The sequence below is a fragment of the Pelodiscus sinensis genome, chromosome 5, assembly GCF_049634645.1.
Source record: "Pelodiscus sinensis isolate JC-2024 chromosome 5, ASM4963464v1, whole genome shotgun sequence".
In the NCBI taxonomy this organism is placed as follows: Eukaryota; Metazoa; Chordata; order Testudines; family Trionychidae; genus Pelodiscus; species Pelodiscus sinensis.
In genome coordinates, this window is record NC_134715.1 from 91,796,479 (window position 1) to 91,820,884 (window position 24,406).

Sequence of the window (24,406 nt, forward strand, 5' to 3'; positions counted from 1 at the left end):
TCGTGGCATAGCAGGCCCGTCTGGGCCTCTTATGGTGCAGCGGGTCTGACAGGGATGGAGTGGCCCCCTCACCCTACTCTTGGCAAGTCATTTCACCTCCGTTCCTTGTCCCCATTGTGTGTTCAGTTAGCAGACTCTTCTCAGAGCTGTGATTGTTTACACTGCTTAGCAAAATGGAGCCCCATCTTGGTTTTGGCTTCTGCAGTACAAATAATAATGCCAAAATGCTTGTGTTATAGATTTTCTTTAGAGTTTTATCTTAATTTGTATGTTTTTTGTGTAATATTTCTTTGTTCGTATCAAGCTTGTTTAAGATTAGCGTCTACTTGTAGATGTATTAAAGCATGGCTGGTTCCACAGGACTAATAACTGAGTTCTGCTGATCTTTATCCTGATTATCATTCTTCTAGATATTTTTTTATCCTCAGTGTTGTTTGTGTTCAGTCTGTTACTGTTGATATTTTTGCTTTATCTTTTGTTATGCTTTAGAACTTTGGAAAAACAGCCCATAAACCCTGATTTGCTTTTGGCTTACACTGCATTTATATTCTCCATAGAGGGTTCATAAAAAAAAGAACTCAAATTCCTCTGATTTCTGATCCAATATAAGCATTAATATTTCTTGGAATGTAGTTGGAGTCTAACTGTAAATATTTTGTTGGTGAGTAGGGTATCATTTATATTGCTAGGCAAGCTGCAGGCCAGTGCAACCTGGAGACTTTAAAAAGGATTTAAAGCTTTGCATATTTTCCTGTGTAAAAAAAGTAAAAGTTTAGAGCTTTACTTTATTGTGAGGAAAGGTTTTAAAAAGCTGTACAGTTGCTTAAAGCAGCAAGAGGACACTTTTGACTTTACTTGAAATCTTGCAAGACAAAGTACTGCACCATTTATAAACTGTCTCATATACAAGAGATACTGAGTAGGAAATGAGGGTCAGGCTTTCTTTCTCTGTAAGGAAATTTCATTTCCTATATCATAAATGTCAGAGTTACTGTTATGAATAAACTGGTAGTTAGACTATAATAGCACAGTGAGATAATGAGTGTTTTCTATGTTTAGTTGAATGTCAGGAGATTGGGAGGGGAATCATCTATTTTCTCTGCATCCAGTTAGCCTAATACCTTTGCCTTGAAGATCAGGAACTGAACTTTTTTTCCCTTGAAAGCGACAAGTGACTAGTGTCTCATCTTGTATTATCATTAGAATTAGAACTATGAATATGCCAGCTTTCCACTTAGGAAACCCAACTGTTCTGGGAAATGCAAACCATTACCAGCTCTAGCGTTTATTCCTCAGCAGAAATCACGATCCCAATTCTAGCCTTACCAGAATACCCTTGTTTAATTTTGTGTTGGTTTTGTTAAAACATTTCATTTTTTGTCTCACTTCAATTCATTTTTTGTAGACAAATCAAATATTGTCCTACTAGTCCCAAGAGAATGGGTCACAGTATGCAGGGAGCTCCCTTTGTGCTGCCATTACTGTCCCTCTCACATATGGGCGGCGAATGGGTGGGCAGTAGTATGTCTTTGAATCTGCCTCACATGTGCCAGCTAGTGCTGCTGTTCTGAAACAGAGGGAAAGGTATTTGGTTTTGGTTTAATCTAGTGGTAGATTGCTCCCCTACCTGACTTGCCCCTAATTCTGGGAGGTGTGCAGCTGGTCTTGGCATGTCTGCTTCTGTTACTTACCATCCCTTGATCCAGACAGAGTGTAAACCAGGGGTGAGGAACCTAAGCCCGGGTGCCAGTGCAGCCCCTGGCTTGCCTGGATCTGGCCCTCGAAGCTCAGCTCCCCTCATCACCTGTCTGGAGAGCTGGAGAACTCAAAATCTACATGTGTGAGGGGAATGTGGGCAGTGTCTTTCTCCTTCTCAGTTGGCAGCCATGTCGGTGAGGATTTGTTTTTGGTTTTTTTGCTTCGCATTTGTGTGGCTCCCCACTGATTTTTCTGTAGGTCAGCAGCCCCTGACCTAAAAAAGGGTCCCCACCCCGGGGTAAGCCAACAGGGTAGTCTTCAGTGTTTTAGAGAGTCATACGTTACTTTGGAGTTTTAAACAGTAATGATTAATTATTTGTGTGTGGCAATTTTCTTCTGGTGGTGTATTTCATTTCTGAGCATTATTGTGTACATGAAATTAGCACTTTCTCTGTGGTTTAAGGTGAGGTTGATCACTGAGTGTTCTGGAATCTCTTCACTAGTAACTTGTGGCAGAGAAAGAATAACTCATTAGCAGCGAGTGAGGTCTACTGTTACAGTAGACTTTGTGCATTCAAGTTCACTAACTGTTTAGCTTGATGATGATGATGGTGTTCTGGTGATGGGTCTAATGACTAGAATAGGATATTGAAAGTTAGGATTCTTGAGTTACCTTTGTTATGGCATTAGGGAAGTCAGGCTCTGAGATCTTGACACTTATGAAGATCAGGACACTAATCTGACCCAGTTGCTCACAGGTAAAAAGGTACTGTTCTTACCTATACTGCTTATATAATGATGTGATGCCTTGGAGACTGAAGCCTTCTAGCTACAAAACAAATAAGTAGATAAAAATTGCCCCACAATCTCCATTAATGTTCTGCATCTGTGCCCTAAAAGTGCCACTGCTGTGGCTAATAGATTAGTTCACTATTTTGGTGCCTCTGCTGATAGGCATACTGGAACAATTTTTGTAGTGAGAGTGCTGAGAACCATTGTATCCAGCTATAAACCCCATATATGACATAGATTAAAAGACCCTTGTGTTAATGAGCTGGTTGCTAGTGAAATATGGAATTGTTTGCATCTTAGTCACTGGAGCACATTTGCTTCACATTACTAGTTAGCATAGGAGCTCTACTAACATCTCTGCAGTGTGTGAAATCTGTTTCTAGTGAACCTTCTTCAGAACCTTCTTTGGCACATGCCACAAAAGGGGCTGAAATTCCCTGGGTTCGTCTGTGGTTCCTGACAGACATGGTGGAGAATACGTTAGTTTGATAGGGAAGCTTGTTGGGAATTGTCTGTTAATGTTGCTTTTCTGTAGATAAATAGAAGGCTTCCATTTCTATCAATGGAGAAGGTTTTGATGAACATACACAAAAAGTTCACTCTCAGAAATAAAGCCTGTGCTGTTGCATAATATTCACCATCTTTATTTAGTGCTCACAGTTATTAGTTGTTAATGGAAAATGCTATCATCAGAATCAGAATGGCAATTCTCTAGAGCTTGAGTTGCTTCCTATAGGAACAGCACACAATAAACTGTGAAGGAAGGAAATCAAGCCCTAGGGAAACTGTCTCATAAGATGGCTATGCTACTGCTTCCAGCAGAATGAAAGATGAGAGGCTCTTAAGCTGCATCTGCAATTGCAGATTTGATAGGCATCATTCACCAGTGGTGCAATTTTGCAAGTGGTGATAGCAGTGAAAGCTGTGGTTGTTGGGTAGTGTAAGATGTCACTTGGCCGTTTTACTACCTGGAATATCATCATTGCTATTTAAATAGGGAAGTTAAATTTAGATTAATAGGCTAATTGAATAGTCAATGCAATTTGCATTGACTATTCAATTAGTCAATAAGGGCACCTCCACCTTTGAAGTGTAGCAACAGCCCTGGGGCAAAAGCGCTGCAGAGATCACAGGGCCAACGAGGGACTCAAGTAGTCTCCCGCTGACTTGTGCTCCCTGCGGCGTTTCAAAGTGGCAGCACTGCATGGAGCCACCCCAGCTGGCCCTGGCCTCACATGGTATTTTAAAGCGGCAGTGCTGCATAGAGCCCAGAGTCTGGTCCTGGGCTCCACACAGTGCTGCTGCTTTGAAGGACCCCTTGCACTTCTCCCTCCCTCTCCCTTGCTTCCTCTTTCTGATCCAGGCAGCAAAGGGGTGGGAAGTGACGAGTCAACTAGTGTGTCAACTATCTGATAAGCATTTGCTTATCAGATAGTTGACTAGTGCACTTGTTGTTCAAATCCCTGATTGCAAACATAAATAAGTTTGCTCACTGTATCACTAGCAGCCTTGTAAACAAAGTGAAAGATATCTACACTTCATGGTTGGGGGGGAAGAAAGTGTGACTGAAGAGGAAATTTTAAAAACAGGTCAAAAGTCGTTGTGGAGTAGCTATATAAATTTGAGTTTACTGTCACTGAATAAAGCTTCTTTCTTTTTCAAGCTTAATGCAAAATGGTAACATTGGGGAAATGAGTTAATTTCCATTCAGTTAACAGCATCTTGGTTTTTCAATTTGCTTTTGGTGTCTTTCACTGAGATGGTGAATATCTTTATTATTGCACAACGCATCATTCTTACAAATAATTCGCTGCGTTTCATATCCTATATGTTACATCACTTGTAAATATAGTATGGAGTGTGGGTCAGAAGGAAGTGTGTTCTAATTACTGCTCTGATTTTTACAACAATTTTTTTAGATTTTTGATTAAATAACTGTAGAACATTAATTTCACTGAGCCTGATTCGTTACTGTAGTGTTGTTATTCTATACCAGGGATTTCAGTGGACTTACATCAGTATAAAATTTATGGTCTTAAATTGTCACTACGTTACATTAAAGTATACTGAACTCCTGAAAGATTGATGTAAAATTCTTCTTAATACATACACTTGTATTTTAGAAAAAAACAGCAAGCAAATGGTCTGGTAGCACTTTATAGACTAACAAAACATGCAGATGGTATCATGAGCTTTCGTGGGCACAGCCCATTTCTTCAGGTGACCGGAGTTATTGTTAGAAAAGACACCTCTAACTCTGATGCAGTAGCAATTTTCTAAGGTCCGACTTTCTAATAAGGCTTAACAAAATTTTGCAAAAAGATTCCTAGTTGAATGGGGTGACCAAACTGGTAAATTATAAATTAAATTGTAAATAGTAGGGGTGTAATACTGTTAACTGATGAGCCTGGAGTCATCAGTTAACCTTCACGGTTACACACAAGTATCCCCTTTCCCTCACCTCAGAGAGCTGCCTGCCCCTCACTCTACTGCTGTACATGTTTATTAAAAAATGCTTTTTAACATCCCTAATATTCAGTAGTCCCCTTTACAGTATTTCTGGGTGACATTGATACAATTTTAATACAGCCATTTGTGGTAGGAATACTAAGTCTTGATTTGATTAAAATTTAACAAAATGTGAGAGGAGAATAAATTAGTAATACTTGATGTAGTGCTGGAAACCTATTTTTTTCTGTCTTTTAAAAGAATGTAAAGCACTATAGCTTCAGTAGGATGGGATGTATCAGGAATGTTAAAAGATGTTTATTTGTGTAAACATTAAACCACTAAATTTTATAGTGGTTACATGTTTACATGAAGGGAGGCAGACGGGAGCTGGTGCAAAGCTGGCTCCCCACGAGCATTGGGTCTTGCCTTCCTCCTTACACAGAGATGGCAGTGTGAGGGGCAGACATCTCTGCTTAAAAGCTGGCTTCCCACATGTATCAGCTCTCATCTGCTCCTCCCTGCACTGCTGTCTCTCTATCAGAGGCAGCAGTGTGGGGAGGCAAACGGTCCTGTGGGAGCTGCTGTTCATGGGGACCTGGCTTTTAAGCTGGTTACCCCAGAGCATTAGCTCTTCCCTACCCCCCACCCCTGCTGTCTCTGTGGGAGAAAGCAGTGTGTGGGGGGGGTCAGGCGGCTCTGTGGGAGCCAACACGCGTGGAGAGCCGGTTCCTCATGTGCACCAGCTCCAACCTCCCCTCCCCACTGCCTTTGGTACAGAGGCAGCAGGCAGGGTGAGCATGTAACTGATACATCCCACATGGGCCAACAAAAGGTGGAAACCTAAGGATCCAATTAGATTTGGGGGACATGTTGGTTTTAACTCAGCTAAGGAGCAGCTGGGTGATTACCATAAAGGCATGAGTTAAGAGCAATAGGGGGAGGAGACGCATGGATGTGGAGGCTCTGTGTCCTTTACTGAGGTGATGGGCCAACTGGAAATCCTTTTTTGGCTCAAAAGGCAGAAAAAGGACCCAGAATTACTGGGAAGAGGTAAATAAAAGTGTAGGAGCCAAATTTACCTTCTAAGAGGGAGGTCAGGACTTGGGGAAAATAACTCTGCAAGCAGGTTTTTTGGACCATATGGCAGAGGACAAAGGGGAACAAGGGGAGACTAAAATCTCAGCTGGGTTGGTGTTGGATGGAGTTGGTTGTTATATTGCTTGATGTCACTGAAGAGAGTAGAATTGAAGTAAGACTCCCGGTAGGATAAGGGATGTTACCTCAGGGAAAAAGGCAACTATAAAAATAAAGTAATTTCGTTTTTTTACCTGTGTTTTAATACTGGTGAAGTATATTATTTAGGACATTAAGGGCCCTGATGTCCCACAAAGTTGGCTGTAGGGCCAACTACTCCACAACATGGGATTGTTGACAATGTCATAGGATACAAGCTGGGAAGATAAGCTGCAGTCATGCAAGCAGAAACACTCCAGGACAGTGAGGTCCATCACGAGTGGTGTTGGCATACTTTGTGTACAGTTGGTTAATACATAATGCTGCAGCATGAGACACTGATGTGTGCTCTGGCTTCTGTGTATTAATTCAGCAAAAGTTGGAAGCATAATTTAGGTTTGTTTTGTCTATATTACGTATTTATATAAACCTCATTATCTCACAATCTTTAATTTATTTAATCGTTAATGTATGTATTTATTATCACAAAACACTTCATCGAGGTAGGGAAGTTATGTTATCCCAATCTTACAGGTGGTAAATTGAGGCACAAGTTGGCCAGATTTTTTCAAGAATAAGGTGCCTAAAAATGTAGCGGGATGCCTAGTTGGTTTTCAAATGAACTCCCATTGAAATCAAGGGGAATTAGATGCCTGGGTACTTTTGAAAATCCCACTAGGTACCTGTCTGCATCTTTAGGCACATAATGCCTTAAAAATATAGCCCACTGAGACTACATGATTTTTTAAAGTCACACAGGAGGTCTGTGGCCAAGCAGGGAATTGACCCAAGGTTTATCAAGTACTAGGTTAACACCATTATCATTTGACCACCCCTCCACTTTTCAAGACTAGACTGCACTTTCAAAAAATGAGTGTAATACTGCATGTTCCTGGAGCAGCTTTTGTAGTGACCAGTTCATAGCAACTTAATCCTTTGAGAAACACCAGCTGTCAGTTGATTCAACTGGGTCAGATGCAAAGGAAATTTCATTTTGAAAAAGGTAGAAACGTAAGAATTGGTATCCTGTATCAGACCAATAGTCCATCTAATGTCCATCAGTGTTATTTGTTACTTCACAGGAAGATGCAAGGAACACTTATTTTTCATCCCCATTAATTAGAGGATGATTTATACCCTGAAGCAAGAGGGGTTTTGTATCTTTCCAAGCTCATAAGAACATAAGAACTTTGGATGATCTTGTTACCTGTATAAATGTTCACTTTTTAAAAATCCTGCTAAGATCTTGGTCTTATTGCTAACATATGGGAATGCGTTCCATAGTCTAATCTTGCATTGTGGGAAAAAAAATCCACATTACAGATCTGGCACCAATGCCCTTAAGAGCCTATATTGAATTGGAAGTCCATCGAATTTTGGCTCATAAGTCACGTAAGTGTTTTTGAAAATCTACCCCTTGCTCTAATCCTTTTGCTCTCCGTCAGATGCTCCCTCCCTTTCAGTGATGAACTGTCAAGTGATAAGAGTAAAATTGATTGATTTAAGTATCTGCAACACTCAAGACGTTTTCATTTTAAAAATATAACTTGCAGGTGCAAATGAAAGCCCCTACTGCTTAGTGCTCACTTTATCCACTCACCTTCTGCACAACCTGTCTATCTTGTAAATGAAATGTAAATGCTTTGTTCAGCAAGAGAGAAACTTTGGAAGAAAAGCAAATTTACAAAAGTGAGCCCAAGAAAATCTACAATTTCTTGCAAGTAAAATCTTAATAGATTAGTATGTAGTATGGATAGTGGAAAGTGGAAGTAGCAACATCATGGATAATAGTGATAGAAATGTAGCCGTGTTAGTCTAGTGTAGCTGAAACAAAATAGAGGACTATGTCGCACTTTAAAGACTAACAAGATGGTTTATTAGATGATGAGCTTTCGTGGGCCAGACCCACTTCCTCAGATCAAATAGTGGAAGAAAATAGTCACAACCATATATACCAAAGGATACAATTAAATATGTGTTCATTTTTTTTAATTGTATCCTTTGGTATATATGGTTGTGACTATTTTCTTCCACTATTTGATCTGAGGAAGTGGGTCTGGCCCACGAAAGCTCATCATCTAATAAACCATCTTGTTAGTCTTTAAAGTGCTACATAGTCCTCTATTTTGTTTCATCATGGATAATGGATGGGAAATTAGACCGAATGCCAGGAAAGCTATGGTAATATCTGGATAATAATGTCAGAGGAATGTAACTTTCTAGATTTTGACAATACAATAAATCTTCAAAGTTTATCTTCAAATCTTCGATTGTTAAATGTTCCATTGACAGGAAATGGAGCTGAAGAAAGAGGAAAGTAGTGACTGTATTAGAAAGAGGAGATAGTGTTGATCACTTCTGCTACTGTCACTAGGTCCCTGTTATTTTTTAAAGTAGCGGAAAATATGTCAGATATAATGATGCAAGTCAGCTGGTTGACAAGGCATAACAGACTTGCTACACAGTGCTGAATCAGTGCAATTCAGACTGATCTGACAAGGTCTTCAGCAGAATGGCTGTCTCTGTGTTGCTCAGAGCCCAATGGCAAGAGCATCAAAAGCCACTGCAGTAATTAATGTCCCCTTTTAGAAAATGTGCACTAGTACAGAATCAATGCTTGTTACAAGTGCATAAAATGCAGGTAAAATATTTTAAGGCTTTAATAGAAACATACACAAGTAGAGAAATTATCAATCAAAACTGATGTGGTAGCCTTTACTCTGACCTGTTATCACAAGGATTTGTAGAACGTGCTGTTAAATGGATCATTACAAATAGACTGCATTGTTTTAGTTCTGGATTTCCACTATTTCTACAGTGTGGAAATGATATTTAGCCAAATAAATATGATGACGTTCATTCTCTAGTGCCCTGCACCATGTAGCCATTTACACTAGAGCAGGGGTGGGCAAAAGGGCCTGCCAAGCAGGTAGATCCAGCCCGCGGAGGCCCTGCTGCTCCCCCGCCCCCAGGCCAGTCAGGGCCTGGGGAGCATGCAAATTTTCCTCCGATCTGTCCCCTCCTTGTGAGCAGTGCACGGTGCTTAAGAGCGCCACGTGCTCCTGGCAGGGTGGGAGGAGACTTGGAGCGCTCCCTCGCCCACAGACCAATCAGAACCTGGGGGCGGGGGAGCGCAAAGTTTCCTCTACCCTGGCTCTGCCCTCTGAGGAGCATGTGGCACTTAGAAGTGCCATGCACTCCTGGCAGGATGGGAGAAGACTTCTTGGGTTCCCCACTCCCAGGCCTTGATTGGCCTGGGGGCGGGGGAGTGCGCAAAACCTCCTTTTGCCCTGCCAGGAGCATGTGCCACTTTTAAGCATCGTGCAGTGCGGGGACAGAGCAGAGGAAACTTTGCACACTCCCCCTCCCCCAGGCCCTGATTGGCCTGTGGGTGGGGGAGTGTGAGAAGTCTCCTCTCAGTCAGGGGCATGGGCACCTAGGGGAAAGGGGAGGAGGGGCGGGTGGGCAAAGGCGCTCTCCCACCCCTAGACCAATCATGGTCTAGGGGTGGGGAACCCGGAAGTATCCTGTCCCCGTCCCTTCCGGTGCAGCCTAGGGCCACTTCAGAAATTTTTGAAGTGACCCCTGGCAAAAAAATATTGCTCATCCCTGCTCTAGAGCAACATAACAGCGAAGAGTTGTTAAAATGCTGGGTTTTGATTTCATAGTGTTTTGCTTTCACTTTGTACTGATTCAAGTGATACTCTGTGGTGCAAGAAAACTTAGGAACAGACCTTTTTTTGTCATATAGCTTTGAATTATTAATTGCCCAGAGTCTGAGGGTCATTTAGCATTGGACTATATATTCTGAAATATCTTTTGAGAGTCTTAACCTTGTGCTGTTTGTGTAACTTTGTTTCTAGCTTAGTGTGTTCTAAAAGAGGCAAAAAATCATGTGTCAAATCCAAACCCTTAGTGCTGGCATTTGGCATAGTTGCACGCATGCGAATGAAGCTATGCTGTTTAACATCAGCTGAGCATCTGGCACTAGAAAGGCTACTGACAATATTTTTGTGTTTAACATATTCAGTATCTGTGAATTTGTACTGACACTTTCTTGTACTTTGTGATGAACTGAAGGCCATATCATGGGAATTAAAACATTTCCAAAAACACGAGAGACAGCTGTTGTTCTGACAAGCTAAACTTCTTTACATTACCTCGGTTGAGATATGGAACCAGTGACAACAATCTACTTGAATTCATCATATCAAAGACAAGGTCTGTGGAATACAGAGTAACAAAGTATTAGATTTTAGGAAAGCATATTTTGAAGAACTAAGGAATCTATGATGAAATTTGTCTGAGTTAACAAATATAGGAATGGGCCCTTAGTGAGCCCATCTCCAGGGAGAGATAGTGATAAAATCCATCATTGTAGTTGGCTGCTGGGAATCTCAAAAAACAAAGCACATTTTGTTTGGAAATGAAAGACACTGATCGTTTCTTATTCTTTTTATCTTCAGAAAGCATTCTTTGGAAATGGAAAAGGAGTAGGCAACCAAACAAGAATATTTATTGTTAGTTAAAGAGTAGAGGGCTGCGCCCCCTACTCACTATGCTCGCCAACGCCCCTCTCTGTGGGGGTAGGTGTTTCCCTGGGGAGGAGGGTGCAGAAGCAGGCTGGGGGTGCAGGGTTATGATGGAGGGAGTTTGTGAGGGGGGGCTAGAGGTGCAGGGTTTCAATGGAGGCGGTGTGCGAGGGGGCTGGGAGTGTAAGGTCTTGGCAGGGTGGTGAGTGAGGGGCTGGGGAAGTGACGTCTCAGCTTGGGGAGGCATGAGTGAGCAGGCTGAGGATGTGGAGTCTAGGCCAAGGGTGTGTGTGTGTGAAGGGGGCTGGAGGTGTGGGGAGGGAGGAAGCCACACAGCTCCTGTGTCCTGCCTCCCCAGAGCACCGGGGAAGTGGGAGGTCTTGCGGCTCCTACCTCTCCAAAGCACTAGGGAGGGAGAAGGCCACATGACTCCCGCCTACCCAGAGCGGTGAAGGAGGAGGCTGTGTGGCTGAGGGTGGATGCAGGTGGCGGGATGCAGAGTGACGTGATGACATCACTCTGTCATTCCACAGGAAAAATATTTGAATATATAGGGGAGAGGGAGAGAGGGCAGCCAATAGATAGCCAAAGAGATTAACATGAGGCTCAGAGTCCCCTGCTGACCACAGGCACTTTGCGGGTGCTTCTGCTTTGAAATGCGCAAGAGCCCCCCAGGCTTTCAAAGCTGGCATGCCACATGCAGCCCGGGGCCAGCGGGACTTCCCTCTGGCCCCAATCTTCCACATTCCTCCTCTGAAATGTAGAAGAGCTCCAGCGGGGATCTTGTACATTTCGAAGGAGGAATGCGGAAATGTCTATCGACTAGTCGAGCAGTTGATGGCAATTCCATTGGCTACTCGACTAGTACATTAACCAGTATTTAAAATCCTTAGTATGTATGGAGAGTGCATAAAGAATTACAGATGTGTGATGGAAATAAGTTCTTAAAAGATGTTTTGGAAACCATACATAAACTGAACATGGCCTAGACAAAAGGATGTTATTTTGCCTGTTTTTCTGTCTCTCCAATGTAAACGTAGCCTCTTAGGACAAAGAAAAAAAATTCTATATAGATAGTAAACAAAGCTATAAAGATAAATGAGCCGGGACGGGAAGATTTCCTATACCGGAAAGGTCGTGATGGGGGATGGAGCCAGCACTCAGCAGCTGTCTTCTAGGCTATTCAGACACAACAGACCTGGGAAATACGAGCAAAGGCTGACAGCCATTTTGGTATATGAACATAAAAATAGCTATGTTGGGTCAGAATAATGATACTGTAGCCCAATAACTTGTTTTCCAAATGTGTCTAGTGCCAGATGCTTCAGAGGAAAAGAACAGAACAGGACACTTTAACAGGTGATCCATCCCCTGTTATCTAGTTCCAGCTTCTGGCAGTCGGAGGTTTAAGGACACCATTCCTATAGTAGACCCCTAACTTAGGGGTGGGCACTAATTTTTAATGGGAGGCCACTCCAAGATCGTGATAAGTGGTCAAAGCTGCATTTCTATGGAAGGGGCATGGTGTCTGGGACAGTGTGTGGGATATATAAAGGAATTTGGGATAGAGTACTGGGGCACAGGAGGGAATGTGGAGTCTGAGAGGGAGTTTGGGTAAAGGAGGGGGTTAAATCTGGGGCAGGGCTTGGGGTCCAGGGTCCAGGAGGGGTATGGGTGCAGAAGAGGATTCTGGTCTGGGGAAAGTGAGTAGGAGGGAGTGCATGTCTGGGAGGGAGTTGTGACCTGGAGGAGGTGAGGAGAGGGGATATACAGAGGGTTTGTGTGGTTGCGTAGGGCAGGTAGTTGTGTGGAAGTAGGGGTAGGTAACAGAGGCAGGCTCCCAGCAGCTCTGCAGACTCCCTGCCTGAGGCTATGTCTACACTGCCGTTTTTTTTGGCAGAAGATATTCAAATCTTGCTCTCATTTGCATATCTGCTGCTGATCCTTTTTGCGGAAGAGGTTTTGCTGCTAAAAAGCCCCGTGTAGACGGAGCCATTTGTCGGGGGGAAAAAACCTTTTTTGCAACAGCCCTTATTCCTCAAAATTGATGTTTACAGGATCTTGTGAAAAAGGGTTTATTTTTCGACAAATGGCCCTGTCTACACAGGGCTTTTTAGCAGCAAAACCTCGTTCGCAAAAAGGATCAGCAGAAGATATGCAAATGGGAGTGCGATCTGCATATCTTCTGCTGAAAAAAACGGCTGTGTAGACATAGCCTGAGTGCTGGGCAGCTGCTCCCAGGGGCTCTGCTCTAGCAAAGGGAGCAAAATTTCAGCAAAATTTCTCAGCTCCTATTGGCTGGAAACTGACGAATGGGAGTTGGGGATTTTGCTGAGTGGCGGGGACAGCACACACAGCTTTCTTCTCCCTACCCAGCTTGCAGAGCAATTAGTAGCCTGCTTTTCAGAGTGGTTGCTCCTGCTTTGTAGTAAGGGTGCTGGTGAGGTGGCTGCAGGCTGGATCCAGTGGCTTGGTGGGCCATATCCAGCCCGATAGCTGCCTCTTGCCCACCCCTGCTCTAACTTCTGACTAAGTTACTGAAGTCCTTAAATGAAGGCTTGAAGACTCAAGGTTCTTATGCTGCAATTGCTGTGATATCTGAAATTCTTATGAGATGCATTACTAAACAAAGAGCAAAATTGTCTTCTAGGCACAGTGCTCTGATTATTATATTCATACAACATAAAATAATGTCAGTGTCTGTGATAGCTATTAAAGGTCAAATGACTTGCTGGCACTCTCCTCTCATGTAATTGAACTTGTTAGTACTGACACCAGGAATAAATCTGGCCCTAAGCTGCTGGGTATTTGCCTCCAAGTTAAACATGGATAGAAAAGCCCAGATTAGTAAAGATACATTTTTCTCAAGTACATCAAATGTTGAGAGGCCAGTAGAAGTAGAGTAAAAGTCTCTTGCAGCAGCCATGAAAAATGTAAAGAGGAATGAAGAAATGATTAACTGGGAACATGTAAAGGAAGAGGAGACGATTTGAAGGAGCAATAACAGCACCAATTGGAATGTGTGGGTGGGCAGAATTCCTGTCAAGCTGATTTATATCCTCATTATCTGATGACAGGTGGTCGGAGTCTTTGGTCACTAAGGCTGTTAGTAAAATGCACGTAGGTAAAATGTATAATGCCTTCAGGTGCTCACCTCCATGGCCATCATAAAATGATACACCTTATGTATGTTTCCATTGTCTTCTATGCTCGCTTATGTTGGATGACTTCTGTCAATATCATTTCCCGAAAATACTCACAGAAAGCTGAGATAAGGTCATCATGAAAGGTGAGCAAATAATTCTTCAGGCATCCAGAACAAAAGCAACATACTCCTTAAACAGGAGCTGTAATAAAGGGATACTCTAGCAATTACATCTGCTCGCAAGAGAAGTGAAAGGCACTACAATGGCTTTTTATAGAAGTATTTGGAGTATAATAAACCAGAACTCATTTAAAAAAAAAAAAAAAAAAAAGAGGGCCGTCAACCTACAACTGATAACATTGTGAATGCCTGACTTTGGTTTTCAGGTTTCAGAGGGGTAGCAGTGTCATGAGCTTTCAAGTCTGTGGCTCTGCTATGGGCACCTACGTGTCCCCACAATCTGCCAACCTTTTTATGGCTAGTGTTTCCTCAGCTCTCATCCTCTAGCATCCTTCCTCTGTTTATGCTACGTTGAAGACATCTTCATCATATGGACCCAAGAGAAGGAGACTCTTGAAGGCAGGGATTTCAACAGTTTCCACCCCACCATCAACCTCACCCTGAACCAGTGCACACAAGAGATCCACTGCCTTGACACTACAGTAAATTAAACTACAGTGGAATTGACAATCCTCTGCAAATCTCCAATACAGTGGAATTGACAATCATCTGCAAATTTGAGAGTTTCCCTGGTCTTGAACAAAGACATGAATTGGATGTTGAATTATAAGCCAGCCTTCCCTGCATTTAACACTTCATTTTTACATCAAAAGCTAAATATAGTACACTAGCCCATTTAATTAGTCTCAAGTCATTAGCACTAGTCCTACACACTGACGGGTACTTCCCCCTCTTCTTTTTCTGTTTTAAAATTCTGGGTTTCTGTTATTCCTCTCCGGCCCATCTGATGAAGTGAGTTTTGCCCACAAAAGCTCATGATACTGTATCTATTTTTGTTATTCCCTAAGGTGTCACAGGACTACTCATTGGTTTTGGTTTTCAGGTCGTTCTGAGTTTGTATGCTACTTGGTGCTCTTGTACTTACCACAGATACATGTGTGACCTGTTCTGTATACATGCAGAACAGGACATGCACAATTGCTTAGGCTTGTTTGACAATTTAAGATTTTCAGTTCCGCCCTGCCTTGATCAGCCTCATATGTGTATAGACTAGGACAGGTTTTTTTTTATTTTTTAAACATGTCTGTCATCATGTTTCAACTAACACGTTTTAGCACCCTAGTATAGAAAGGGCAAGTTGTATTTCAATATGTGTTAGCCATACTGGTTGAAGTATGCCTTAGGACAGTGGTTCCCAACCTCTTCGAGCATAAGGACCCCTTTTCAATCTATTAAAATGTCACAGGCGCCCCTCCCTGGGGGAAGAAAGAAAAGAAAAGTAAGGAAAGAAAAGAGAAAGGAAAAAAAGTGGTGGGCCTGGTCCTTATTTTTAAACTTTCCACGCATCCCTGGCAGTACCGTCATGGACCTCCAGGGATTCACCGACTACAGGTTGGAAACCACTGCCTTAGGATTTTCCTCTAATGATCACTTTTACCTGCTAATATGTTAAACGCAAATCAACTTCTGTTTATACTGAAGCTTTAAAACTTGGTAGCTAGATAGCTGGATTATCCTAGTCTAAACATATCCCTGCTGGAAAACACAGCGGTATCATTAAGATGGTATATTGAAGTGAAAAGTCACAGTGGCAATGTGGAAGATTAAAGTGTATTTTTAGCAAATCATTCTCTAATACATTATTATTTAGCATACCTATATTTCTGAAGAAATGTGTTTTTCACTGTAAAACAAACTTAGTGAAATCTCAGATTAGTCAAATGAATCCTCTGTACATGTCCAGTCTTAATTTGTTACCATTGAGTTCCCTCTATATATTTGTTCTGAGCTGTAATTTCCAGTTTTTAAATTAGTAGTCCAATTAAATATAGTTTACACCCAGTTGGGGGCCATACTGTTAGGAAAATCACATTCTGGTTTAGCCCAACTGTGTAGCAGTTTAAGCATATTTTTAAAGCTGTTGTTGTAGCAGAGTACAGAGGGCCTCTGTGATGCTGTTTCAGCCACTGGGGAAGGAAAGAAAATAGTACCTCTAGCGTATTGCTGGTGTCACATGCTTAGGGATATTAGTTTTGATTTAGTAGGTAGCATTGTTTTAGAAAGTTATGGCTTTACCGAAGAGGACAAGGATCTATTTATAAAAACTACAGAAATGCCACACTTTTCAATCCATTATGCAAAGCTCCTACAAGTTTCTTTTTAAAGGCAGGGAAGGAATTGTAAATACTGATTAGAATAATCCCTGCAGAGTTGTTGACTATTACCATCTCGTGTATTCATTTATAATCACCTCTGTGCATTTAATGAGTGGGCTATTTTTCTTACCTAAGATTAACATGCTGAGTATTTGAAGAAAGGGAAAGAATTATTAATGGGTTAGGGAAGGAAGGAATCCTTTTTTTTCCCCCATTCACAAACTTTTGTGTCAGAACTATCAATTAATTTTATAAAAGGCTTCAAACCACACATTTTAATGCATCATCTCTGGTGGCGTATGTTAAAGGGCTGCTTTTAGCATCCCTTTTATGCTACTTCTGACAGTTGAAACAATGGACTTCTGAGTAAAGTCTGTGTAGTACTTTACACTCTCTAAACTTTTACTTCTAACATTTATAAAGTCTACAGATGTAATGGGGAAAATTCAAGGCTTGCTTTGCTAATGAGTTTTTTGCTTAATCAGCTGAATTAATAGCTTCAGTTAAGCCATAGAAATCTATGAAGCACATGGAAAGAGATTTTTGCTGAGCATTTAATGATATGGAGGAAATTATATTACAGTGCAGAACATGCTGAAGAATAGTTATAGGTTCTTTAGGGATAGATAATATTAGACTAAAAGAGTAAGGTTGACTCTTTCTTTCCGCCATGTAGCTAGGGTTGTAAATCGTCTAGTTTTCAATCATCGGCATTGCTGACCAGGCCTCTAAAAGTCCTGTTGGTGCAGAGCTGGTAGGCTCCCTATTGGGCACCACACCATCCCCAGGAAGTGGTCGGCATATCTGGCTTTTAGGCACAGGTATTACCCTAAGTGTTGGGTCCACAGCTCCCATTGGCTGACAGCCATAGCCAATGGGAGCTGTGGGAGCCGCACTTGTGGGCAGAGGCAGTCCACAGAGCCCTCTGGCCACCCCTTCTCCTAGGAGTTGTAGGGACATATCACCACTTTGTGGGAGTGGCCTCAGATCAGCACTGCCTGGAGCCCACACACTGAATCTCTTCCTACACCCCATACATTGAATCCCCTTATGCACTTCCAGCCAGAGCCCACACTTCACTTGCATCCTAATCCCCTGTCCTAGTCCAGAGCCCTGTCCCTCACTCTGAGTCCCTTGTCCCCAGAACAGGGAGGTGAATTCAAATTCCTGCCAGTATTTTGAAGCTATGCTCTGAGAAGGCGGCCATTGTCTGTTGATTATTTGTTCCCGTGATCTGAAGATCAAAGGACCAAGCTATATAAAGACACAGGCAGATCTGCCTATTCTGTGTGCATGGGCAGTCGGTGCAGTTGGGGCTGGGGGAAACAGGCCCCCCAACCCCACCTATAGCCCTGCCCCCTCTGCTGAGGCCCCATTCTCCACCACAGGGAGGGGAAGAGATGGGAGGGAGCTCACACATGTGCTCCCCAGCCTCTCAGCTCCGGGGATGAGGGCACGTGGCTCCAGCCTTCCCAGCCCCTGGAGCACCAGGGAGGGAGGAGGCCACATGGCCCGAACCTCCTGGCCCCCACAGCACTGGGGTGGGAGAAGATTGTAGGGTTGCCAGGTGTCCGGTTTTGAACCGGACAGTCCAGTGTTTGAGCTTTCTGTCTGGGAAACAAATTGAGAAAATACCGGATATATAAATGTCCAATATTTTCTAATTAAGTAAGTTGTATTATTATCATGAGTATCAGTACGTAGTTGTGTACTGCCTGGTAGACATGCTCACACTGCGCGAGCATGTCTGCCGGCCAGGCAGTACACAACTACGTAGTAGAGGGGGAGGGGAGCCGGGGGCGGGATGGAATCCCTGGCGCTGGACTCGCCTGTGCGCCCCTCCAGGACCATGCATGAGATGGGCAGTGCCCCAGGATCTGTGCGCTCCCGGCCCAGCCCCGCTCCCACCTGGATGGTCTCCCCTCCCCCTTCCTGGCCATCCCCGCTTCCCCCGACCCTCTCCTGGCTAGCTCTGCTCCCCGCCGGCCAGCCCCGCTCTCCCTAACCCCCTCCTGGCCAGTTCTGCTTCCTGCCAGCCAGTTCCCCCCTCCCCGCCCCTGATCTCCCACAGCCAGCACCGTGGGGCATTGCTGGCATAGATCAAATTACTGGATGTGCAGTCAAATGACCTTTTGATTTGGTAGCTTATGTTGTTGGCTCCAGTGATGAATTCGCTAGTATAGATATGTGGGCAGAGTTGGTATCACGTTTGGTTACAGGGCTGGGTTCCTGGATGCTTATGATGTGGTTGTGTGGCATGGTTACTGGAAAGAATTCGTTTCAGGTTAGCGGGTTGTCTGTAAATGAGAATAGACTTTTCTCCCAAGGCCTCTGAGAGTGAGGGATCACTTGCCAAGATGGGTTGTAGTAAGCGCCATTTATTGACAGAGTTGACATGTATGGGCATTTGTAAAAATGGCTCCCCAACCTTGTCCTGCTCCCTATATGCTAAACAAAGCTGCCTCTCAAGGTGTCCTTTGGGAACTGGAAGGTGCATGTAGTTGCAGCCTGAAGTAGCAAAACATTTCCTGACATTTTAGGGGTAAAAAACAGAATTCTGTTCTCCAGGTTAGGGAAAGAGTTGGGGGTTTTTTTGTTGTGAGAAGATGGCTATTGAGGGAGATAAAGAACATGCAGATAGGCTGAGGAAGGTCTACAAGTGGAAGAGAAATCTTGAGCTAAGGAACAAAGCAATGGGGCTTCTTATTTATTGTGGGAGTACTGCTGCACCCCCTTTCTTGAAGTGTTTTCCGTTATATAAAAGATTTGGATCAGTGGCTCTCAGCACCACTACTGTAAAAAATTGTTCCAGAACCCATAATATTAGTTGACTGAAAATTTTTAAATTAATACTTGTCAGTTTCAGTAACATTTGACTCAGCACTATTGGAAGCAAGGTTTTTCTTCTCCAAAATGTTTATATGTACTCTGCTTTTCCTGCGTTGCTAAGTTCACTCTGATTTTTTAGAGAACTGCTGAATTGCAATACGGATTAAATGATTTTAGAGTAATATTCACTTTATTTGAAATTAAATAAAAAGTTTTATCATTGTTCAGAAATAGCTTGATCAAATTAAAGTATCATTGTCACTAACTAAAGCTGCACCACTTGTTTTAAATAAAATTGAAGTGTGCAAAACTTTAGTGAAACTTAAATTACACTGTCTGGGACAGCGGTGGGCAACCTAAGCTAGTGAATGGGCCGCTTGAGTGGCCCTCCTTTATCTCAGTGTGCCACAAGATTGTTGTAACTAACGTGGCCTTGCAGGATAGGGTAGTCTTGCTAACTGCGCATGCGTACCTAGAATTTGTGGGGCGTGATGATTGAACCATATCAGTGCTTTGGATGCAGAGGGAATGCATGGCTCTCTGTCAACATTATGTACAATCAGCACACATCTCTCTTTATCTGCCTTGCTTTACATGCTTTTCACTTTAGTAATATCAATAGGAAAAAATCTTTGTGGACAAGAAACCAGGGGAATCTGGCATGGGCAATGGTAAACAAAATGCCTTGCAAGCCACTCATAGAATCCCAGTGGCCCACAAGTGGCTTATGGGCTGTAGCCTGCCCACCACTAGTTTGGGACATCAACCAAAATAACCTACAGTAAAAAAGTACCATGTGAGATTTATATTTGCCTTAATATTTATGTATGCTTATTAATGGAAACTGAATGCTAATGATAAATTTGCAGTCTCTTAATAACAATTCATTTCTGCTGACAACATGGCTATATATCATTTATAAACATAGTTACCCTAAATTTGTGGAGCTCATTAGCATATTAATGAAAAAAGATAAAGCCATTCTACTAAATCTTCACTTTTTTGTTTTGTTCTTTTCTTCCCCTCAGTTAAATATTTCGATTTTGTACTTTGAAAACCGCTGACAGCATCTGGTAATGTGTTGACTGGCGCTATGGGCAGACGATACCCAGGGGCTCACTATCGTCCAAGCAGCTCATGTAAGTATGTGATTGGTCTAGTTATCTATCATATGTTTTTACACTTTTGAAAGATTTGAAAGGTGCTAAATTGTCTTTAATTATTTTGAAACCATTAGCTGGAACGTTATTGAATTCCAAGCTAGTCTTTAGAGTGGACACTGAAGCACTCTAATCAGTGCCATGTTTCTGCTATTTACATACCCAGATTATATTATGTTACCTCTGTTGATTTGTTCAAACTGGGAAGGTAATTTCTGGATATTTAAAAATGACGTGTTGGCTAATTCATCCAACTTTGGCTGATTGCACTGGGTCTCCAGTTTTCTTTTATTCACATTGTCCACAGCTCCAGACATAGAAACTCTCAAATGAATAAACTGCCTGAGAATAACCAGAAAAAAATCCAGCTCATTTCAAAGCTATTTACTATTGCTAAAGTCTTTCAGTTTAGATGAAGATTACTAACACTTTTTTAAATCATTTTTTTCTTTTTGAATTGAATATTTGCGTTTTCCTTTTGCATCATCTTAGCTGACAAGCTAGACAGCCATGAACTGCTTATCTCAGCTGACCTCCATTGATCTATCTCTCACTAAGGAATCTTTTAAGTAAAAAGTTTAAAGTAGGGAAGTAATAGTATAGTCGATTAACTGATTAACAGATAAGCAAAAGCTTACCAGTTAATGCTATAGACTACACGAGTATCTCTCCCCGCAACCCCCCTGAAATTTTTTTAGCAGGCTGGCCAGCAGCTCAGCTCAGTCCCGACTTGCACAGAGTCCTGTACCTACCCCTGCTGTGGCTCAGCATTTAAACTGTATTAGGAGCCAGGCAGGCAGCCCTGCTCAGTTCCAGCTCGTGCTGGATCCAGGAGCTCAGACCCCTCCCCACTGGACAGGGGCTGCCCGAGGAGTATAAAATAGTCGACTAACCAATAAGAATTCATTAGGTTAATTGACTATTCAATTAACCAATATTTAAAATCCCTAATTTAAAGATTCTTTAAAGTTTGTCATTTCCAATTTTCATTTGATTGGAAGACTGATAGATAGCTATAATAGCTAAGGTAATGCTAATCTTTGAGCCTGCATGCTTGCTATGTTACGTTGTACGTGAAATGATCTTCCCAGGAGGTAGTATAATATCTCCTCTGTGGCCGTCCCTAACTTCAGATGACTGCTGTCAGTTCCCATGAATATCTGTTGATTTCTCAGGGCATTGAGGTAAAACTGTATAATTTTTTCTTTATTGTACAGATCTTTGCACATATTTAGTTTGTAACGTTTTCTCTTTGAAATGTTGAGATGAAATAATTCCCGTTTTGTTCTAGTGGTATTTTAACCATTGTATCTCATTACTTCTGCCATCACTTGAGATTCTAGCTTTGGAGATGGATTTAGTTTATTTTGTCCCCAGGCATCCATAGGTTAAATCCATGTTAAAGATGAGTTACCCTTGTTCTTTCCATAGGGGTGGCTGTCCCATCCTTGTAAACACATCTGTTAAAATGGCCTATTTGAGATGACACAAACTCTTCAGAAAAATACTATATCGTTTTGAAGGTAATACAGGGATGACACCTTAACTCTGGGTGTGTGTTAGTGTTACAGCCCTGCCTATGCTCCTCCTTGTGGCTGGGTACCAGATTTGCTGTATTGGACCAAGCCTTTGGATTCCAAGGTTTTTTAAGCCTACTTGGTCTGAGAAGTATCAAGACACTTAGGCTATGTCTACTGGCGCCAGAGCTATGCAAACGAGGCTAAGCGTGGAATATCGCCGAGCCTCATTTGCATATCTAATGAGCCACCATTTTTGCAGAAGAGGCTCTTGCGCAAGAAGGAGCTGTCTACACTGCCCCTTCTTGCGCAAGAAAAACCCTCTTGCGCAAGGCCGTTATTCCTGAAAATAATCAGCACTTGGCCCAAGCTGAGCACTACAGCTGCTCTGCACGCAGCAGTTGGCCCCTGCCAATGGCCATAGCCGCCCTCTGTGGGGCCCTGCCAGCCCGGCCACATAGCGGCCACCAGAGCTGGAACCGGGGCCGTGGTGAGGCTGCCCCAGTAGGGGCACACCCGGCTGCCAGCCGCAACACTCTCCAAGTGAGTGGGGCTAATTCAAAACTGGGGGCATGACCTGGAAATGTGCCTCATCCCAGCAGGCAGGGTTTTGCAGCCCGCTGCCAGTCCGTGGTTGGCAGTTGGGAACTGCTGGTACTGATTCATCACAGTGCAGTTATGAGGCGGCATGGTGGGAGTACCGTGGGCTGTGTTGTAGGCTGTGACACGAAACAGGAGTTAGTCTGTGCACAGTAGCATGGAATGAGAGTATGAGGGTTACAAAGGAAGCCTTGGGAATATTGGGATTGTGAGAAGTAAGGCGTGATGGGTTGGATCAGAGGGGTACCTTCCTGATGTGCTGGTCATTCCACTGAGCCTGCCCTTTGGGGTGTCCCACCATCCTGTCCTGCAAGGGCAGAAGCTCTGCTCTCCCCCAGCCAAGACACAGAGTTGGGGTTACCATCCCACAGCAGAGCAACACAGATGTTAAACTAGCTTGGGTCTGGGAAGGTTCTCAACTATAAGACTATCCAGGGACAAGCCCCAAAAACTTTTACAGGGAGAAAGGTCATAAGTTCAGCTCCCTTTATCCATGAAAGAGACATACATAGTGGTTGCTCCCCCACCCCCAAGTAACAGATATTTATGCTGGGCTTGATAATAAACAAGTACAAAAAGTAGGATTTAAGTGATTGAAAGTGAAAACAGATGGATCAAAGCTAGTTTCTAAGCCAAAATAAACAAAACATACCAGCTAATCCTAATACACTAAGAAACTTGTTACATGCAGGTGTTCTAATAATCTCCATCACAAGCTAGGCAGCCTCCTATCTCTGGCGCAGTCCTTTCCCCTGTTCAGTCTTTAGATGTTTCCAGAAGGCAACTTGGGTGGTAAGTGGCAGTCTTTTGGCATCTGGCCACTCCTCCTATTGTATGGTTTCCAACCTTTATATCCTTTTTCCCCAAGGCGGGAATTCTTTGTGTCCACTTCAAACTTTTCTCACCCTTGAGTAGAAAAAGTTCAAAATGAGTTCAAGCATCAGATGTCCTGGCCATATGTCTTGGCATGACCAACCACAATCCAGGCTTACAGGAAAACCTAAACCATTCACAGATTGTTATCTTGAGCAGTTGGAGCTATTAAATTTCCAGAGTATCAGAAATGGCTCTCATTAGCACATTCAGAATTATAAACAGATCCACAGTTCGTGTTTCTGACTTTGCATACAAGAATGATACATGCAAAAAATAGAATATACAGCAGATTCAGCAGATCATAACTTTCTAAAAATGTTACATGATGCATTTTGCTTAAAATGTCTTCCAGTTCTACATATTCATAAGACAATTTTAAAATAAAGCATAGGTCACTACCATCTGATCCTGGTGACTTAGTACTGATTGGGAGAGTCTGCTCTGTTCTCAGCAGGGAGCTACTGCTGTAACTGAGGGAGGAGTCACATCCAGTTAGGCAGCTCCTTTTCTGGAGCCCTACTCCCTGGCTGGGTGGGAGCAGCAGCAGGGCCGTGCTACTATGCAGCTTAGAGGGAGCTTTGGTGCCCCCCCAATAATGACACCATCCACCCAACTCTGGTCTCCTCTAAGCAGCAACTCCCCAACCCCTCCCCACTCCTGATTTAATCAGAGGAATTTTTAGTAAAAGTCATGAACAGGCTGTGGGCCATGAATTTTTATTTCTTGCCAGTGTTCTGTCTGACTTTTACTAAAAATACCTGTGTGTAAATCATAGCCTTAGTTATCTCAGAGATGTGGGGTTTGATGGAATGAACACAGATGTGAGTGAGGAAGGGAGATGAGCCACCATGTAGCTAAGTGAACTGGGATGTGGGATACCAGGGAGGAATGGAACTGAGCAGCCGAGTAATGAGTGGCAGGGAACAAATTTGGGGGATCATGATATGGATGAGATGGGCTTTCTTAATTGGGTCATGGTGATGAGAAAGGAATTGTGTGTATACTCACACAAGCCATGGAAGGTTGAAGCACAGCTTGTCTCTGGTTGTTTCTCTGCTTGTGAATAGCATTCCCCTCCCTCCTTGTTCCCCAGCCTCCAGCTGACTCTAAAAGCAGGGCTAGAGAGAAACAGCAGTATGACAAATTTCTCCTGTGCAGCTCTTCTGTGGGCCCTAACAATTTAGCGTAGATCTGCTGTCTGATTCCAAAGTCTCACCTCAAGCAGAAATCCTTCTTA

At 42.9% G+C, this 24,406-nt stretch overlaps 1 protein-coding gene across 9 annotated transcripts in view; it reads left to right on the top strand.

Moving 5' to 3' along the window:
- The window catches only part of APBB2 (amyloid beta precursor protein binding family B member 2), a 329,929-nt gene that overhangs the window by 107,087 nt on the left and 198,436 nt on the right, over positions 1-24,406 (top strand). For all 9 annotated transcript variants that reach the window (XM_075930527.1, XM_006129478.3, XM_006129479.3 and 6 more), the window contains exon 2: positions 20,045-20,155. In XM_075930527.1, the coding sequence (XP_075786642.1) occupies positions 20,110-20,155 (46 nt within the window). In that variant the 5' untranslated portion in view covers positions 20,045-20,109. The remainder of the gene's footprint in view (positions 1-20,044; positions 20,156-24,406) is intronic.